The sequence below is a fragment of the Corvus hawaiiensis genome, chromosome 4 (assembly GCF_020740725.1).
Source record: "Corvus hawaiiensis isolate bCorHaw1 chromosome 4, bCorHaw1.pri.cur, whole genome shotgun sequence".
NCBI lineage: Eukaryota > Metazoa > Chordata > Aves > Passeriformes > Corvidae > Corvus > Corvus hawaiiensis.
In genome coordinates, this window is record NC_063216.1 from 43,946,747 (window position 1) to 43,966,833 (window position 20,087).

Below are 20,087 nucleotides of genomic sequence, written 5' to 3' on the forward strand. Positions count from 1 at the left end.
AAAAACACAAAATGATGCATTAGACTAACTTGTAAACGAGAGCCATTTGAGTTATGTACATTACTCAATTAATTACATCTTTCACCTCATTTTCTTTTCAAGCAAATTTTGTTAATAAAATTAAAATATATGATGAATTAAATATCCAGTTACTGGACATTTGTGGGGGGAAAAAGTAAATCTGTGATTCTGTGAAATAGTCTAGGAAAACCGACTAGACTAGAAGAAACTTACTCAGCTAACAATTACTGTATCAACTCATCACCTGCCTTGCATTAAAAACCTCTCTTTAAGAAAGCATTTTTGCAGAATTTGCTTTTAGGATAAAGAAATCCCAGTCCTGCAAAAGCAAAAAGTTAACAACTGATTATTTAGTCAGGTCATCTAAGTCATGGTTTCTTGAGAAAGGCCTTACACTATCTTGCTAAGAGCTTCTATTACCTCATTTTATTATTCTCTTCATCAGTGAAGAGTTGCATTGCTAACCTTAAGTCAATATGAACCAATACTTTCCCGCTAGCCTTTTCAGAGAGGAAGTGTGTAGATTCTTGTCTCAACATCTTGATGGATGAATTCTTCTAGGCCCTCAGAGGAATCACATAAGATTCAGAGTAGGAAATAGTGGGATTTTATCTTTTTTGGGCAATGCTGTAGTAACAGGAGGATTGCTTATATCAAAACTGAAGTTTCTTTGACCACAAACTAACACTCCTTTGGGTAGGATTCGCTAGGTAGAAATGTGTGTTATAAATATGCTAGACTGGTTCTCACACAGCCCACAGGGCGCCCTTACTAAATTCTGCTGAGTTCAGCTTTCCTGGTCAAATATGCACTGTGTGATATTCTCATGGTTGGAAATTAATCGAGTGCACTACAGTTTCTACTTAGATGTTGGGCAGGCCTATTTTCTGTAAAATGCACAAGCTCTGTCACAGAAGTAAGATAATCTGGAGACTGGATTTTTAGGGTTGAGGTAAGATCTGCACAAAATGCATTTGCCATCAGATCCATTTCAGTAACCTCATACTAATGAGTGAATAATTCTAGGTTCTAAATACATTTAGAGTGAAAGTGAAGGAGCTATTGATTTAAAAAAATGAATAAGGATTCTGCTTCATTACACTAACATAATCTAAATGAAGCTGGTTCTTATAATTGCCTTATTTAAAAACACATTGCTGGCCATGAGTGGGTTTTTTTACTAGAAGAGACTTTTCTGCCTTTTATTAGTAGGACTCATGGATAATCAGAGGGTAGTCATCTATCTCTTCAAAGGTTCTGTTGGGGAAAAAGTAGTTTTATAATTCAGTATCTGACTTCATATTTTTGAGGAAATATTTAGTTGGAAAAGAGACTCTTAACCATATTTTTACATGTGGAAATTCTTGCTATTCATAATTTTAAAAGACATCATCTTCCACGAGAGATTTATGTTCAGTACATCCATTAGAAATTGGAGCTTTGTGGTCTTGGAATCTCTGACTAATTCTTTTGTTGTATTATAAAGAAGATTGAAACATCTTGGACAGCAAAGGCTGGTTCCAGCTTCTCTGGAGAGCGAAGTAGGAGAGTTGCTGAAAGTCCATGAATTGGCTTCTTGGGGGACTGTGTCTCTCTCGAAGGAGGCTAATGACATAACTGTGTGGCTCTGTTTGGTGGTGGCCCCCCCTCCACAGGGGTTTTACAAGGCTTGCTGTGGGGAATTAGATGGAAGGGTAAGACTCTTACTCCATAAGGCACAGTCATTGTCCTGTAGGATTTTCAGCATGGCTTTGGAATAGATACTTGGAGAAGTTAAGGTCTGCTCAGAAATCCTCAGGGGGAATTGTTAGAGCAATATTACTTCAATAAAAAAAGCCAAAACTTTAAGACTGGAGTTGACTTTCTTTCACACCAGCTATAGATTTCCATGGAGATACAATACGTTTCCTTGAGAGACTATGTATTTACATCCACCTTATGCAGAGCAGAATTTATCCACAACCTCTTGGAAAAATGACAATAATCACAAAATTAGAAAATGGATGCATCAGTTTCTCACACCTTCTGGAAAAAAAAATCTGATGTGAGTCTATATGGTACATTAGTGCCATGACATAAGTATGGCAGAATACTTAAGTACCTTTGGGACCACTAGCTCATCTCTTAATTCACATGAGTAGACCTAGTGAAATCAATGGTCTGTGGTATCTAGTTTCAGTATTGACATATCAGGCAACAGGCCCATGAAATGAGATGCAGAGTGTCTTTTTGAAAAAGATACCACTCATGCTTAATCCAGATTCACTGTAGCTGTAGATATTTTTGGCCAGGGCATTTTTTTTTCCTACTGAAAAGGACAAATTTAGCAAAAATGAATTTGCAGTTGTTTCTATTTTCAGCAGAATGCTTATTAGAAAAGGAAAAAAATTCTTGCAATCATCTCTCTCCCTCCCTCCCCCTCTTCCTCTCTCTCTCTCTTGTGGGTACTCCCACCTTCCCCCTGTGGTGCTGTTCCACCCTCATTACACATGCATGTGTGCGTGCACTTGCTTGCTCTCACAAACATGCACATAAAAAAGAATCATTATTATACCTGCACACATATATACATTCATTTTGTACTACTTGATTTTGTCTGAAATTTTTGGTCAAAAGTTCTGAACATTGTGTTTAAGGACAAATCAAAATATTTTTCTGATTTTTTACAGTTGTCCTATCCAATTCTTGCTTAGTTCTGGTGTAGTTTGTTTGCTCTGAATTTTGACTTGTCATGGGTACTGTTCCTCTGCTGGAGAAGGCCTGGGCTTTGGTTACTGGACCTAGCTAGGAAAGCACAGAACACTTCCTGTGAGGAAATGTGACCTTGTAGTCCTGTAATGGGGTGTTGCCATTGCTGGTAACAAAGCTGTAAGTTTTGTCCTGATTTTGCGAGGCCTCATGATTGGGATTTGACAGGCCTGCTCTGTCCAAACTTTCCTTAACCTGCCTGTTTTACTTGAGTTAGCTCTGACAGCAGTTTTTGTACTTAACCAAGCATTTATATCTGATTTAATCTAGTTTGTGTGGTACAACTTTAGTCTACACAGGAGCAGTAACAAAGGCTTGGTAGAACAGCAGAGACATGAAGAGTGGAGGCACAGGATGTTTCATTAGAGGAGTGTAGGTGCAGGATGAGAAGAGATGGGGCAAAATCTTGGCACTGAAGACTCCGTGCTATAAAAAGCTCAGTAAAAGGTAAAAATGCAGACCTGGAGCTTGAGAAAACTGGTTTTAGGTGTTAATGAAGAGAACAAATAGATAGTATCTAACACACATATGTGGCACCATTTATAGTAAATTCAAATATAACCTGGAGCTGCAGACCAGTTGAAGAAAGAGTAGGAATAAATGCATGTTAGAAAACACAGATATATATAGCTTCCTAAGGGGAAGGAAGAAGAGAGGAGGAAGAAGAATCCATCAGCAGGAGCACCATATCCCTCCTGATGAAGGAGTACAGGTGCTGACAACTCGTAACAACACCCATCACTAACACCACTGTGCAACAATTGACCTGAGGACCCAGAGAAGCATGGAGTTAGAGTAACACCAGGGAAAGGGATAGACAATTTTAATTGTACTATTCCTATAATTGCAACTTTTGCTGTATTCCTTGTTTTTCTATGCAAGTTAGATCTAGACTAACAATGCTTCTTGAATTAATTTAAGATTTTCACTATGCTAATAATAAACTCTTGGCTTCACTTATATGTATGAGGTGGGCTTCATCTTTGTCCATGAGCAAGACTTTGAAAGTAACAGAGGAATTCATCTACCTGAAGGAGGCTGTGAGAAGCTGTACAGCAGCATGCCTGATCATTAGGTCTAGCAGCCTACTTTGGGTACAGAATAACTTCATTTATATTGCTCTAACAGGTTTTGGCTGAAGACAAAGCAGTGGTGTGAAGGCTTTGAGTTTTGGCGTTAGTCTCTGAATGATGGAAACAGTCACAGCCTGCAAGTCCCTCTGTTATTTATGGGAAAGTAGTTTCCTAGGTGAATTCTTTTGTCAATTCAAAATTTCATGCATTTATTACCAAAGCAGCAAGTGGATTTGTATTTTTTCCTTTTCCGGTTTCCCTTGTTTACCTCACAAAAGCACTTTTGGAAGTATGTTCTGTTGTCCAGCTAGTGTTCAAGTCATATTTTAGCCACTGTTTTAACTGCATTTTATTGGCAATAATTTTTGGTGCACCATGCTAAAGTTCAGCATCAGTTTATGGTTGGCTAATGTTGGAACCCTGAATTTAGAGAATTTCAGTCTTTCAGTGCTGACAGGTAATGATCCTCACAAGTACACTGCATTTGACCTGAGGCCTTGGGAAAGGCTTCCCAAATTATGTGATAGCACTGAGATTATTGCTGTGTGATAAAAAGAAATTTGTTACGTCGCTGGGTGGAATATGTAGAGATGTAGAAAATTTAGGTTTATGTGATATAGTAATATATATATATGTAACAAGATGGAAGATTTTGGGTGTAGGTTAGTTCTTCTTTCCTCCTTCTTCACAAATCTGGATGGTCTGGTATTGGTTCAAAAAACCCGCAGTGCGGAACATGAATGATTAATTACTGGATTATAATTAAAAATAAATTAGTTGGCATTCCATGATTGGGTAGATTGGGCTTTAAAAGACTTTGGAAGGTAGCACTCGGGGGCCATTTTCACCTTGTTAACTTAGAGGCACATTCTGTGCAGCTGTGCCATAGATAAGAAATAATAAACATCTGAGTCCGAAGAACACCTCTGCGTCTCCTGCATTTTAATCCAAACTCTGAGTAAAAGAACTCACGAAACAAAGAAGAAAGGAACACGAAACAAGAAAATTTAATAGCTAAAAGTGCATAACTTTATCCAAATGAGATTCAGATTTGATCAATATACTACTTTCCTGACAGTAAGACATATTGTTAGCTAGACAGTACAGATGCAAAGCATATTTCCTCCAGACAGCTTTTGTTTACGTTTTTGCTTTCAACATCATTTAAAACTTCTATATTTTCCACCAGATATGCTGACTCCTTTTAATATGTTTGTTGGTTTGTTTGGGTTTGCTTTTGTTTTTTTTCTTTTTTTTTCTTTTGTTTTCCCTTGGTAATGTAGATGAAATAGGGATAAAACAATAGATTTTGTGTCTTTTGAAGGCAAAGCCGAAGGAAGGTTCTGTTTCATGCACCAGAAGAGACAACATTCACAGCCCAGAACAGATAGAAGTCTTCTAAACCTACAGCAGTGTTCGTGCTATGTCTAGAATTACCACAGTTAGCATTTGCCTTAGTATCATTGCCATTGTGACTCCTGAGAGTTAGAAACATGCTCATAAATGGCCAGCATGATAATAAGCATTTTGGCATTTAAGCTTTTTTTTTTCTTCTTCCTGTGGGCCAACACCTCCTTGGCCCTTACACAGAGAAGAGAGAACTGCAAACTCTGTTCTGAATGGGAGTCTGTTTCTATCTCGATGTTCTAAAAAGAGGCAGGGAATGAATCTCCCAGCTGTGGAAACTTTGGTGTTGTTGGAGAGATTTGATCATCAGTCTGTGTAAGTACAGCATCTCACAGTGACTAGGGTAGCTGTTCAAGAGGAAATGGTGCAAGAGGTGATAAAGCCAAGCCTGTCCAAAGTCTGGGGCTGATTTATAGGTTTGAAGGAAGTTTGTGTGGGACAAAGAGCGTCTTTCAGAGTGGTGAACCAAACAGAAAGGAAAAAAGCATGGAGAGCTCAGGGTACAAAATTTAATTATGAAAATTTAGTAAGTATTTTTGTTACTGAAAATGAGAAATTACTTGGCAAGAGCATTAAGTACTGTAACTCAAATTGCATTTGTATTAAATTTATCTTTGAAAGCAGTCAAGTTTCAGCATGTTGCTCCCTTATGAAATGAGTCTACATTTTATGCTTTTTGCCCCTTCAATTGCCAGCCTGTAGCATAAAAATCTCAAGCTGTGTAATATACCAAGTTATTTTTAACTATAAAAAGATTTCATTGTTATTACAGTGCTAGAGTATTAAGTGTGAGTATTAAGTAGTATTGTGTGTTTAAAATATATGCACTAGGTGTCTATATTCATTTGTGCATTTTACTTACTAGTCAGGTACAGCACAGCACTTCTGTCCGTGGATTTGGGGTGACTGCACTACTTACAAGTAGCAAATATACAGTATATATCTCATTACAGAAAATGTGACTGTTCAGGAGCATAACTTATTATCAAATTTGTTCAGATTAAGATAAATAACAAGACTTTAGAAAATGACCTGAAATTGTTTTTCCAGACACACAGCGTGACTTTAGATACCATTATCGTGGCCCTATCAGGTTTATGTTATGTCCCACTGGGACTTTTCCAGTCAAATGAATTTCTAGTTTCTGGCTGTAGAAGATGTTAAGGAGGAGGCACCCAGCTTGAGCATCTTTTGTGTTGTATCATGATAAAATTACTTAAAAGCACCAGAGGTCTGAGACTATGGGAAACCTGGGGCTGAGCCAGCAAGGAAAACTTGTCTGACTGAGAGTGGGGTGAGTAGGGAGTCAAGCGGGGCACCCGTTGTTTCGTTAACAAGGATGTGAGGTAAAATATCTGTAAAGCTCTGATATTTTTATGTTTTAAAAAGAGAAAAACCGTGTTACTGGCTGATTAATGGATTTTGGCCATCTTGAAATTTTTTATCTGTCTGTTTTAGTGAAAGTGAAGGTATTTGGGAATTGGGAGTCTAACAGTTTTCTGGCAGGTTGCTTTGAGATAAAATGTCAACTGTCTGAAACTATTCAGAGAGTCAAGACAGTCTAAAGAAATCTTAGGTTTTCCTCTGTCAAGCAGAGGCCAACTGGAGCAGTCAAAAGTGCCCACAGCATCCAGCACATCAGATTTACTGGTTATTATAGGCTTTCCTTTCTTCATATGTAATGCAACTTTGTAGTGTGAGACAGGCTCAGAAGCATGTGCTGTCTAGCAGTCTTGTGATTTACTCATCTGTTTTCATGAGAAAATTTTGTGCTTCCCATATACTGGGATGATGTGGATATGTGACATGGAATTCTCCTGTCCCATTCTCCATCAATCTTCTGTAGATTAGATTTTCTTTTTCTCTTTTTAATTTATGACAGAAATAGTTTTTTCTTGTATGTTTATGCAGACAACTAAGAAGATCAAGTGAACACATATTTTGAACCATTAAGCAGAACAGCTGGATTCTGCAGAACAGGAAGTTTCATAGGGATTTGTCCAATTTTCCTTTCAGTAGGATGACAAACGGTGGCAATGATAGAAATGCTGAAACTAGTACTAGTAAAGATGTTCAGATTTAGAAAGTATGCATTCTACATCACCCTGGAGCTTCTTGTTGCACTTTAATAGATGTAGTGTTATACTTGGTGGAGGTTCTAGAAGCACAGCTCCAGGGATTGGAAATGCAACTAAAACTGAGAATTTTTGGGGGGAGAATACTGTTGTACAGGAGCAGCAAAATTAAAGAAGGGGCTTACAGTGGGTGAACATGGAAACAAGATCAAGACAGGCTTTATTGTTAAAAAAATATCTAAGGAAAAGCAGCAGAATTGAGGAGTTGCAAGGAAGGAAAATCTATAGGTAAAGAACAGAGGAAGAAATAGCAATATTCATCAGGACCTGAAATCCAACAGAGTGGTGACCAATCACTACATTGTACAGAGAGAAGAACTGGAGGGGGGAATGAACAGTTCAGATCAGTACTGAGTCACATTGCAGCATCTGTTACTAAAGGGAGTTGGAATGATTATTACGTGAGATGATCATGAAGAAAGGACTCGTTGTTTTCTAGGAGCAAAAGTACATACAAACCTGCTGCTCAGAGAAGTTCTGATGTAGGTTTGAAAGTAACCATTGATTATTGTTCATTTTGGAACAAATAAAATTTCCCTTGACATGAAGATAGCTACACATAGCTGAGACATAGGTGAAGACTCAGCATTTTTTTGGATAGAAGAAATAGCATGGAATCACAATCTAACATCAAGTCTGTTCTCAATGCTGAGGCAGGATAAAGTATAATTCTTTGTAAATACACTTGAGGGGAGACAATTTTAGGAGAAGGAATAAAATTATTATAGTTAATGGATAATAGCAGCGCTGGGTGAATATTTCAAGTGAGTCATAAATAACTCTACATCCTGAAGTAGAGTTCAAACAGGGTAGTGAGAGCAGAATATCAGAACATATTTTAGGATAAAGTTTGCTAAGTTTATGGAAGAGAAACCTCTGGGAATTCTACTTTTTGAGCCTTGTCCTAAACCATATTTACTGAATTTTTGTGTATTTTGGGATATCTGAAGCTTAAAAGTCACCAAAATCAGTTCGTCATAACTTCTCACAGTTTTCCCAGTAGCCACAGAGAAGCATTTTCTTTTTTGTAGAAGTGCAGAATTTGGTGTAGGGTTCCCAGTCTTCTCTTCCTTTAGGGTTGGAGAGTGGCAGTATTTAAAGGTAACACATAACAATGTAGCAGAAGTGCTGGTATTTCTAGCTACTGAATTCTCCAAGTGTCTGCTTGCTGCCTATTGCTTGTGTTTGGAGCTGGAGTCTGGAGGGTAAAGAAGGAATATATTATCATTTCATCAGATTGAGAGGAATTTTAGGTTCCCCTGTAGGATCAAGGTTGGCCAGTTTGTGAGGGTCGCCTGAGGCATCCATGGCAGTCTGGGAGCCAAAGTCTGGTAGTGGGGGCCTTATACACTGTCTCCTAAGGTTAGTGCAGTTTTTCTCATGGGGCACTGTGGGTGCTTGTAACCTACTTAAGATACTGGGGCTGTGTGGACTTCTCAGACAACCAAATTCAGTGTAGTTATTTTCTTGGACCATATTTGAACTTCTGAGTGCTCATCTGATGAAATAAATTTTGTGTGAGTATAAAGTGTAATGTTGTGTAATTAGACTTTTAATTTCTCTTTACTACAGGTTAAACAATATATTTTGTTGTCCGTCTTGAAAATCTGCTACAATGGACCTTATACGGCTGCAGGGACTGGTGTTACTGGTGTGATATCTAGCATTCTAATAGAGGCAAGTCTGCTGGGATTTAGAAGCAAATGGTGATTCTGCTGTTAAAAAGTACTGAGATTCAAGGATAAGTGAGCTTTTTGGGTAGTTCCTTTAACTATTCTTTTATCAAAAATATTCAGGGAAGAATTTGGGGTGGTAGTTAATTGTAATTTTTTCTGCTTCATTCAGTAAAAATAATGAAATAAGAGGGAAGGTTGGAATATTGAAGCGGGTAAAAAATGCAATACAAAGAATTCAAGGAGAATCACCATTGGTTTGATTCCCTCAGAAACAAAGGAGCAGAAATGAAGGAAGCAAAGAAGACAAACCAAATGTGTCGGTGGTTGCATTCCTTTGTATTATCTATGCTCAGTTTTGGAATGCTGGTTTTCTGTGAAGGAGACATGAAAATAAATCCAGCAAAGAGATGACTATGAGAAGTAGGTGACTATGAGAAGTGCTGATGCTTCCTTATTTTTATTTTGCCACTGACACAACTCTCTAAATTGGTAGTTAAGACCAGCCCTCAGGATTTTATCAATGAAACCAACACCCACAAATCTTAATAAGAACCCAGAAAGCTTAACAAGTTTTGAAATTCAGCTGTCTTTAAGACTATACTCTGCAGTGTCTCTGGTTTTTTTTCCTCCTGCTTTCAGACGTCTTCCCAATCAAAACCTGACAAGAGCTGAAAACATGTGACCTCAGTGGTCATCTAGGAGATTGTGTTTGTTTCAACCATTTGAAAGAGTAGCCTTAGATTCAGCATATTTCTTTATAATAGAGGATCTGTGTTCTTTTTACTATTGATTTTCTGTTCATGTATGTTATAAATTGCTTCACTACCTACTGACCGGTTCCCACTTATTCCAGAGAATGCATTTCTCAATGATGCAAAGCAATTCTGTAGCACAGATAAGGTATTGTCCCTGATTTCCCTAACTGAAATTTCATGAGGAAATTAGGTCAACAGAATGTAATTACCTACAGTGAAACCTCCTAAGGGCACTGGGTAGAGCTGTGCAAATGACTGATTATTTTGATTTGCTTACAGAAGCAAAAAAAAATCAGAGGAAAAATTCAGTTTGACTAGAACAAAATGATTTCTTGTTCACCCTGACTTGAAATGTTGTTGGTGCTAAGCTGCTCTTCATAGCTCATTATGAGAATTAAAATAACATTGTTTTTATATTTTTTAAACTAAAAATCAGCTCTCAAATTTAACATTGCCATTAACTCCAGCAGCATCTGAAGAGGAAATTCCAGGCTGATCAGTGAGCTCTCTGGGTTCACTTCTCTGAGAACACAAAGTCCCTTTTCTACCACACTGGGTTTCTCAGTGTGTTCTTCTGGGGGTGACTAATGCAGCTTCAGTTACTTTTTATGTGTGAGTGAGCTGATCTTTGCCTATTATTCTGGTCAGATAGACTGCCTTCCAGGCTGGGAGCTGAACTGTGCTTTTGTAGCTATTCTGTTCAGCATAAAGGCAAGATTCACTATGTTTTGTCCACAAAAAAACCCGAAACAACAAAAACCAAAAACCAAATAAAAATTTAGTCTTGGTTCCTCTTATAAAAGCATCATCAGGAAGTATTTTGTCTTTCAAAAGAGAACTTATTTTTTACTAATACATAATTAGTTAAACCCATGTAATTACAGAATCACAGAATGGGTATGGTTGGAAGAGATCAGTGGGATTGTATGGTCCAACCTCCCTGCTCAAGCAGGGTCATCTGAGAGCACTTTGCACAGGATTTCATCCAGATCGTTCTTAAGAATCTCCAGTGAGGGAGTCTTCACAACCTCTCTGGGCAATCTGTTCCAGTGCTTAGTCACTCACACAGTAAAGAAGTTCTTCCTCATATTCAGGTGGAACTTCCTGTGCATAGGTTGATTCTTGTCCTATTGCTGGGCACCACTGAGAAGAGCCTGGCTCCATTCTCTTGGTAACCTCCCTTCAGATACTGCTAGACATTGATGAGGTCCCCTCTCAGTCATTTCTTCTTGAGGCTGAACAAGCCCAACTCTCTCTAACTCCTCGTTAGAGATGCTTGAGTCCCCTGTCTCCAGTTCCCTAATCTAAGAGAGTTTTTTGTGCCCCACACCAAGGTATGCAAGGTATGGCCAAACCCACACACCTGTATCTCCTCTGCAGAGAGCCAGGTGCTCCACTGGCTGGCCAGGCGATGCTTGAGTGAAGGTTGGGTCATAACAAGAGTTGGCACAAGGGGCTCCTGGTATAAGCAACTGAACAAGGAATGCAGAATTAGGATTATGGACTTGTCTGAATTTTCTCACATGTTTAAATATGGTTTTTTGATCAGGTTCATGACCTTTTCTTCTCAGGTGCCCATTTATAAAAGATGATCACTGCTATTCTCATCTTTGATATTACTGGGTGATAAAATACGTCAGAAAGTTGATTGCATATGCTTTCCAGTTGAAGTTGGTATCAATACGGAAGTTGAACTTGGTTCAGCATGTGCTCTGCTTTTGCACATCATTTTAGAAATGTAGCCATGGGTGGGAATACAAATAACATTTATAAAAGTCCTGTGAAAATGAGCTTAAGAATGTGGTACACTTCACATACTTAGTAGACTCTACAGTGCTGTTAATCTATTGCTATAGGAAACACATTGTAAGATTTTAAGTGAATTCTTGTATTCCAAAAATATTTTTTCCAAATTTCTCAGAACCCAAAAATCTCCTTGATTTTCCAGTGCCGTCTACAGAATAGCCAAGAGAGATATTCTAAACTTACTCTTCTCTTTCTACAGGCTGCTTTTCTGGAGACAGTGACCACTTTTTGGCAATTCATCAGCGAAAGAGTGGAAAACCTGTGTTTATTTATCACCATGTGGAGAGTGTGGAGAAAAGTCTGGATACAGACAGCTATAAGGATTCCAAACAAAATTTCTATTCTTCTTCCCACACCAAAATGAGCAAGTTGCACCCTGCAATAATTGTTAAATCAGCCTTCCCCAGATCTGTTTATGATCCATCCCTCAATCTCTTAGCAATGACTGGTCAAGATTTGGAAGTGGAGAATCTTCCCATTCCTACAACGAATGTGATTATTGTGGTAAGTGACTTCTTCTGGGTTCTGGAGAGTTTTTTTGTGAATAAACATGCCTGTAGATAAATATAGATGGATTGTAATTTTGGGTGGCCTGACTGATCATCTAAATCTAAATAGTGACCACTTGTCTTGAATTTCTTCACTTTGGTGGAATTTGCATTCATATAATCAGACTCTGATTAACAACAGTCTGGTGAACCAGTGCAGAATATAGCCTCTCTGTAGGTGAAGACCTTAGCTTTGCCTCAAATGCTGTTGATCCTCTTGTCTTGACTGATGTTTGCACAATTTTTACTGAATGGGCTTTAAACTTACTCTGCATAGGTCACAAGAAAATGTTCTTCAGGGAAGTATTCTACAGAGGCAGTGAGATTTTAAAAGGGTGACATAAAGGTTTCATTCACTTCTGTTCCTCTGGTAAATCCACCATTATGCTTACATAGCTGTTTGAAAAAAAAATCCTGTTTCTTGCAAAGAGTAAGAATTTTGTCATATGCACTTCTTCTGGGATATATGGATTGGAGACCCTCCACTGTCAGTTAACTGTGTGACCTTCCCCTTTCTCAAGAAGGTGATGGCAGTGCTCCCTCCTGCAGTGAAGGGCAGATCAGTTTAACTGTATAGTGATGCTGCCCTGCTGCATCCTCACCCTTCGTGCCAGTGGAGCAGCCTGCTGTCAGGAGAGCTGTCCTTGGTGGGGTGCGCAGTACAGTCTGTATGTGTTCTGCCTGGACACTGCTTTCCTCACCGCCCTATGTAGGCAGCTCTCCTTGATTCCTGGAGGGAAGAGGAGCCACTTATAATGAGTGCTAATGCACTCATTAGAGTGAACCAATGAAGATGAAAGTGAAACCTGTAAATTGCTCGTTTCAGAGGAAGATGAGAGATTAAAAGAGAATGGCCTTTACAAACAAGGAAAAAAGAACATAGAACACTAGAGCATGTTAGCACACCAAGTGTGTCAGAATCCCATATGAGTTCCCTGTACTGTACTCTAAAGATCTGCCCTCATGAATGCACCAAATGCAATAGAGTAGTGACAATGAAAAAGTTAATCAGAGTAAAAAAAAAGAAGATGGTAATTTTATTTGTCCAAGATCAAAGTTTTAACAGTTAGAAAACACTATCAGGGAACGAGGCTCAAAAAGCTGTGCTCTGGACTTGTTGCATCCCATATGAACAAGACCTCCTCATCTGAGTTTAGATGGCTAGCATTGTTAGTGGACTAGATTCAGCTGTGTGGAAATGTCCGTATCAGGTAAAATAAGGTACTGACAGTCTTGCTTTACTGGGGACAGGCCAACTGCAGAGTCCCAGTACTGAATGGTGATGATCAAGGGGAGGAGATGCCAAGCAAGCTGGATATATCCATACCTCAAAGCTAGCCTAAGCCAGCAGGGCCAACTCCATGGTGAAGGGTACCTGCTCTCTTCTTTCCACTGCATGCATTATTTCACTTCCGTTCAAGGTGAAACCTTTCTGTTAGTGCAAGGAACTCAGAATATGCATGGCCCTTACTTTTTTTTCATTAAATGACACTGTTACCTATGGCCTGTTATTTTCGTAGGGCTTTGCACAATTTTGGAGACCTGTGGTCCTCAACTGGTAATGAAAGAATCCTGCAAAATATTCTGGGGCTACCCTGATTTTAGCTGACTGGCTCTGTGCCTGCATTAAAAGCTAAATGAGGCAGATTTTCAATTGGCACATAAAGTCACATAAAAACAGGTCCATTAAATCTATATTAAGTTCTCATTAAGTGACTTCGGTCTGAGGCTTTCCTGCTTCATTTCTAGGATGGAGCTGCTGCTTTGAAGCCTTCTGTTCTGGCTGAGAACCATATGTGCTTTAAGGGGAGGTATAACAGCATGAGCTAATCATGACATGAAAGCTGTTCATTGCTTAGGTTCTTCAGCTATCTTTGGATGTGCTGAAGGACAGTGGTTTTGGTTTGTTTTTAATGTCATCCTTTCAGAAAAAGTGTTTGGGGAATGTTTGAAGCCAAAGTGCTGGGAGTCAGACAGTGCATTGGACTAATCCCACCATCAGAAATTTTGAAGGTGTTGTCTTTAAAAGGGCAGCTGTCCCATGACAGGGTGGTTGCCATCATCCAAGCACAGCCCTGCTCCTTCCAGCTTTCTGTATTTCAACATTCTGTTTCTCCCTCTTGAATGTCACCTGAAGTAGATTGTAGTGTTAATGTAATTATCAAGGGAATCTGGTTAGTTCTGAATTGCATGTGTATCACTCCCTCTTTATTTTGAATTAGCACTTACTGCCTGTTGCTGCTTTCTGGTTTTTAATATATAGGGCAAGCGTCAACATTTGTTGTTTTGCCCTGGCTGACCCTTTTTGTTCCAGCCTTTAGCAATGTTGTTGGTTGCTCAACTTGAAAGGGCAGTTGCTACTGTTAGTGCTTCCTGTAATCCAGTTGCATGACTGGGGCACATTGTGATTTAGTATGAAAGCTAGCAACTTTTTTTTTTTTTAATAAATCAATGCTTTATTGGCTCTGAAGAGGAAAGGAAACTGAATTCAATCTAATTTCAGTGATTCAAGGTCCATTTTCTTCATGATCAAGGTAGAAAGGTAGGGTGAATGGATGCCTAATGCAGAACTATTACAAGGTTACATTTTGTGCTAAGGACTAAACCGTCTGACAAGGAAAATGTTGCCAATGCACAGCAGAGTGCCATGAAGCCAAGAATTCTGCAGGTAGTGTGTCAAAAAGTGATGTTTTGTGACTCTAACAATAAAGAACACATGTTAAGAAGTAATTTTACTGAAACTGGGGATATTGTAGTGCTTGTTTGCCTAAGCGAGGGAGAGGAGGTATTCATTTTCTGGGAGGGAGTTTTATATAATTAAAGGCAATCACATTACCTGATATTAAGCTCCTGCTGTTTGTTTTCATATGTGTGTGTGTGTGTGTGTGCATTCAGTTCATGTTGTTTATTGAAGGAAGTGAGGACAATTCAGAGCTCTTAGAAGCATTTTGACTGTTCTATAAATGCCTTAGTGCTTACCCATATGTTCTGTTTAGCTGTCTCTCTACATGATGTGAGACCAACTCATCTGAAAATTGCTTGGATAACATATAGAGTTACATAATTTTTTTTAATACTTGAGAGTTCGCTATTTGTAAGCTTTTGTTTTGCATCTCAGAAACCATATACTCATTGAAGGTATTAGAGAATTAGTAGTGCAGTGAACAAGTTCTCAAAATGTTTATTTGTGTTTATTCCAAGTCTTTCCAATACTGAATATGAGAACCACTAAGGTCAAGACTGTACATGGAAAGTTGGAATAGAATGTGCATAATCACTTATGATAGAAAATATCATCTAACATACTTATTAAAATCCAAAACACATACAAACGTATAGAGTTAGGGCTGAACTTGAGAGAAAAGCAGAAGAACTTGGAGTAAAGGTTACAGCTCAGACTACATCTAAATTATCACCTCATGGATATACTAAAGCATCGTCCCTAGTAACCTGATATGGTTTGGTCTGTCCAAAGCCTTTCTCAGGCACACAAGTGTATTGTATCAAGATTTGACCAAGCTACTCAGATGCTTTTTTCACTTGCATCCTGTGAAGTGTTTCAGAAATGTAAAGGTAATAAACTTGCTCAATACATCACAATTTTCTCTTTCACACCTCACTCTTACTATACACCTTCTTATATAAACATGAAAATCTGTCTCTTTTTCTGTTGGTTAGAAAGGACACAGGGTTGTACCGTAGCCTCAAATTCAGCTCATCTCTTAATTTTTGTTTGATTTACATGAGTGTTAGTGAACTGAATTGATTTAATTAGCTTCTCTCAACTAATGTCAATAGGACATAAGATTCACAGACAGCCACACAGAGCTTCTCTTTCCCTTTTCCATGGCATTTTGTGTAGGGCTGTGTAAGGCTGAATGCCTCAGAGCTATAGCTTTTCCATACCATCACATCTATTTTGTCTCTAATATTTGAACTATTTATTTCGAAGCACTCTGAAGAGCACAAGGAAGAACTTCAGGTGCTAGTACTTTGAGAGAGGATTCAGTGGAAGAGTAAACCATATGTAAACAAGAGTAAACAACATATGTATCTATAAGTAGATATTCATGTGGGAACTAGGTATTCAAGCTTCAGTATAGGCAGTGGAAATCTACCCTGCTGATAGTCTATTAAACTATCTAGCATGTTTCTAAACATGTTCCGGATTACTAGGGAGTTGATATAGGTCAGGGACCATATCCAATAGGCAGACTAGATGTGATCATCCTGATTTTGGAGATTAGTACTGACATGGAGCATTTCCACGAAAGTTTTCTCACAGCCAGAGAACAGTACCAGATGCATTTAATCTACTAGTATATTGCAGCTTTGATATCTGCTTCAGGGTGAGTTCCTTAATTCAAAATGGCTGTCGTGATAAGATTTATATTGATGATAATGGGTGCTTAGGCACCTACTGCACACTGGCTACCTGCCTATCATACACGCACGCAGACATGTACATTTAGTGACATCTTAATCTGGAGCTCATTCCATCTTAGACAACACCTTTTATGTTGAAATAATGTGGAAATCCTTTCCAAATCTAGGTACAGTTCAAGTAGGTGGGCTGCTTCTGGGTGGGTTTGGGTAGCTGAAAACCATATGGTTGTGAAACCACAGCAGAACTGCTTTTACACTTATGTCAGATTCATCCCACTGCTATATTCTCTTATATAACTTTCCTCATACTACATACTCAGAAAAGATGCATTTTTTGCTCACTTGCTGATGTGGCCTTAGATGTGTAAGTTTATTTCTCCCTTAATTCCCCATATCCTGATGTGTCAGGTTTAATTACCAGTGTCAAAGCCCAGAATTTATCTATATTATTTGTTCCTAAATTTTGTTTCATTATTCCCACACATTTTTTCTGCTGGAAATGTCTGTTTTTCTAATTCTTTGTACTCTTTGTGAAGCCCTGGCGTCCACGTGGAATGTCATCCCTAAGTTCCTCTAGGAACACACAGGACATCCATTTGCTTCTTCCTTGAAAAGACCAGACAATGGGAACCAGACTACACTATGCCCTTTCTTCTGAGCATTGCCATTCTCTCCACTGACTGGTTTTGTTGGAGGGCTGTAAGAAGAACTCTGTGAAAAGATTCTGATAAAAAGGTGGGGGCATCCAATGCTTACAGTTATTTTCAGTCTAAAAAATGTTTTCCATATAGCTGCCTCTTCTCTGGAGACATTTGATATAGATTTCCTTTCATGAAAACAGAGCAATGTTTGCGGAATTTATTTTTTACTTTTCTTTAAATGAAAAATGCGTGTTTCTTCTCACTGGCAATTTGGCAATACAAGATGCCTTCTTTTTCAAGGCTAAGTCACAGAGTCTTACTGAATGAGAGGAGCAGGATAGAGAGAGTCCTCTGAGTCACAGAACCAAGCTGTGTGTGATCTTTCTGTGTGCCAGAAGGTAAATGACCTGAGAATCCCAAGACGAGAAGATGCTCTGATAATGTTTTTTCACTTATAACCTGTAGCAGTTTTCCCCATCTGTCCACTTGAGTGACTGTTTTTCCAGAATCTCTTATTATTCTTTTTCCTGATGCTGAATACCACGCCTTGATAGAAGATAAAGTCTCTTCCTTTCTTCAAGTTCTCTTTGTTAGGAACTCTTCTATCTCTCAAACACTGTCAGCCTCTGCTGGCTCAGCACCCACCCAGTTAAGTGGCCCAGTAAGGCCATGCGGAACAATCAGTAAAGGTATCTTGAAATATTACAGTCTCAGTCTGATAAATATGCACAGAAGTCTGTGAGGAATCTTGATAGCTGGGCATGATCCATTAGACAGAAATTTAGGACTACTTTTAGGAGAGCACAGACTAAAAGTCATTTTCTTTGGGACCTAGAGAAGGAAAGAGGAATGGATAAGACTGGGGATGTTCTTACAAAAGAAGAGGCACAGTTTCAGAAGCAATGATTTGTTGCTCATGCACTGTCTGCCTTGCATCATGTGTTGTGTCATATGTTATCTGTGGTTATTTTGAAAATTATTCAAAATGGGTTTATCATCCCATTACACCCTGTACAGTAATGTCCTAATTTTCACTGGGATAGATGTATGTGTATATAATTCCATCTATTTCTAGAAGTAGTTATGCTATATTGCAATAATAGAAGTGGCTAAGGATCTGCTTTTTGAATACTGCACCTGACCCTGGGGTCTCAGCCTCAAGTCTGTCAAATTCTGACTCCAAAAAGTGATTTACCTTCTGGTTTGTGGAAAGATCACATGCAGTTTGGTGCTGCGACTCAGAGAGCTCTTTGCATCCTTCTCCTCCTGGCTGGTAAGTGTATCCTAAGCTCACTCCCTCTGTAGGCCTTGTGAAGAGACGGTCAAAATACTTTTGGAAGTATATAAGCTAAAACAGTGGGTTGAAAATAAGGCAAAAAATATGAGAGAGGAGAACAAGTAGTCCATAAATGACAGGTCAAACAGTGCTGGGGCAAACAGGCAAGCTAACTATCTATGAAATATAACAAAAAGTCAGATGTCATGTTTTATCACTGAACATCTGCTATCTCTGGCCTAAGAGAGGGATTGGCACTAGGCCAGCCAGGCCAAGGAGGAAATAGAAAATCATGTCTCTGCAGTGATTTCTCAAAGGAGCTTTCTGAGGAGTAAGATCTTAGAATCTAGTGAGGCATCAACTGTATCCATCTCCATTTTCAGGTCATGTATTTGTCAGATGCTTGGAATAGCAGAGGACAAGTGCCATGCTGTTAGTGAAATTTTAAGATCTTATTATAATTACAGTGCTGAATTGTTAACAAGCTCTAAATGTTAGTCACACATTTCAAGAGTGGGCAATATCAGTCAATACATTTAGTGTGATTGTTATAATCACTGTTACGTCTTTTTGCACTTTACAATGTGACCCCAAATATCAGGTCTTCACAATATTTGGCTTCTAGACTCAAGTCCACCTTCTAGTTAGAGATTGATGCTCACCATTACTCCTTAAGTTATTATACTCGACGTAACATATCTGCAGCAAGCCCTGCAAACAGACCTAGTAGCCTGCAGCTCTGTCATTCTGGATTTTGTTTGCACAAAGAAATCTAGAGAGTCTGCATTAGTTGGCCTCATTTGCTTTCTGCTTTCTTCTGTGCACTTCAGCAGGGATAATTGCATGCTGAACCATTATCACAGTATTGTGTTCACTGTCAGTCTTTGAGGAAAACAGGAATGATTGCATTAGGTTGTAACATGCACTAAAACCTCCTTAAGGGACCTTTTTGTCATCTGATTTGCAAAATGTTAAAAGAATGTTGGGAGATACTCAGCAACCCAGTGCTTTGATCGATTATCTTGCTGCTGGCAACTTTGGGGGTACTTTTGTAGCATTCAGTGGGATGTTACACTTGCACAAAAGCTGGTCATATCTTTCACAAATTGCCCAGATCCTCTTCAGTCACAGCATTCCTTTTCCTGCATTTTTAGTGAAGGGAAGATGTTGAAGTAATTTAATTTTCCTCATAAGCTGCACCGTTTAAATGAAAGCTGGATTTCTGGAGCAGGCATGTTATATGTTTTCAAGCTAAAGCCTAAAGTTTCATTGACAATTAATATTGTGCAATTTATCTGTAAAGGATGTGTCAGCTGTTCCATATTCCTTTCAACTGTGTATTCCTGTTACTGGCTAATCCCAGCTATAAATTAAATGCTTGTGTGTAGCAGAACAGAATCTGCTTATGTTCTTCCATTCTTCAAATATGTGAGTTTTGTCTTCCAGGAAAAATCTTTATTAATTGATAATTTTAATGTTTTTTAAACATTTCCATGAAATTAAATTCAGATACAGTTGCAGCCAAATCAAAAATCTTCAGTGTTGCTTAAGCTGTATACCCAAGTGTGGGAGACCTGACTCAAAGCCTTGCTCTAAAAGAGGTAGAGGAGAAAAC

General features: G+C 38.7%; 1 protein-coding gene across 2 annotated transcripts in view; it reads left to right on the plus strand.

The window, feature by feature from the left end:
- PTPRR (protein tyrosine phosphatase receptor type R) overlaps positions 1 to 20,087 on the plus strand; it is a 142,781-nt gene that overhangs the window by 2,902 nt on the left and 119,792 nt on the right. For both annotated transcript variants that reach the window (XM_048301248.1, XM_048301247.1), the window contains exon 2: positions 11,821 to 12,125. In XM_048301248.1, the coding sequence (XP_048157205.1) occupies positions 11,821 to 12,125 (305 nt within the window). The remainder of the gene's footprint in view (positions 1 to 11,820; positions 12,126 to 20,087) is intronic.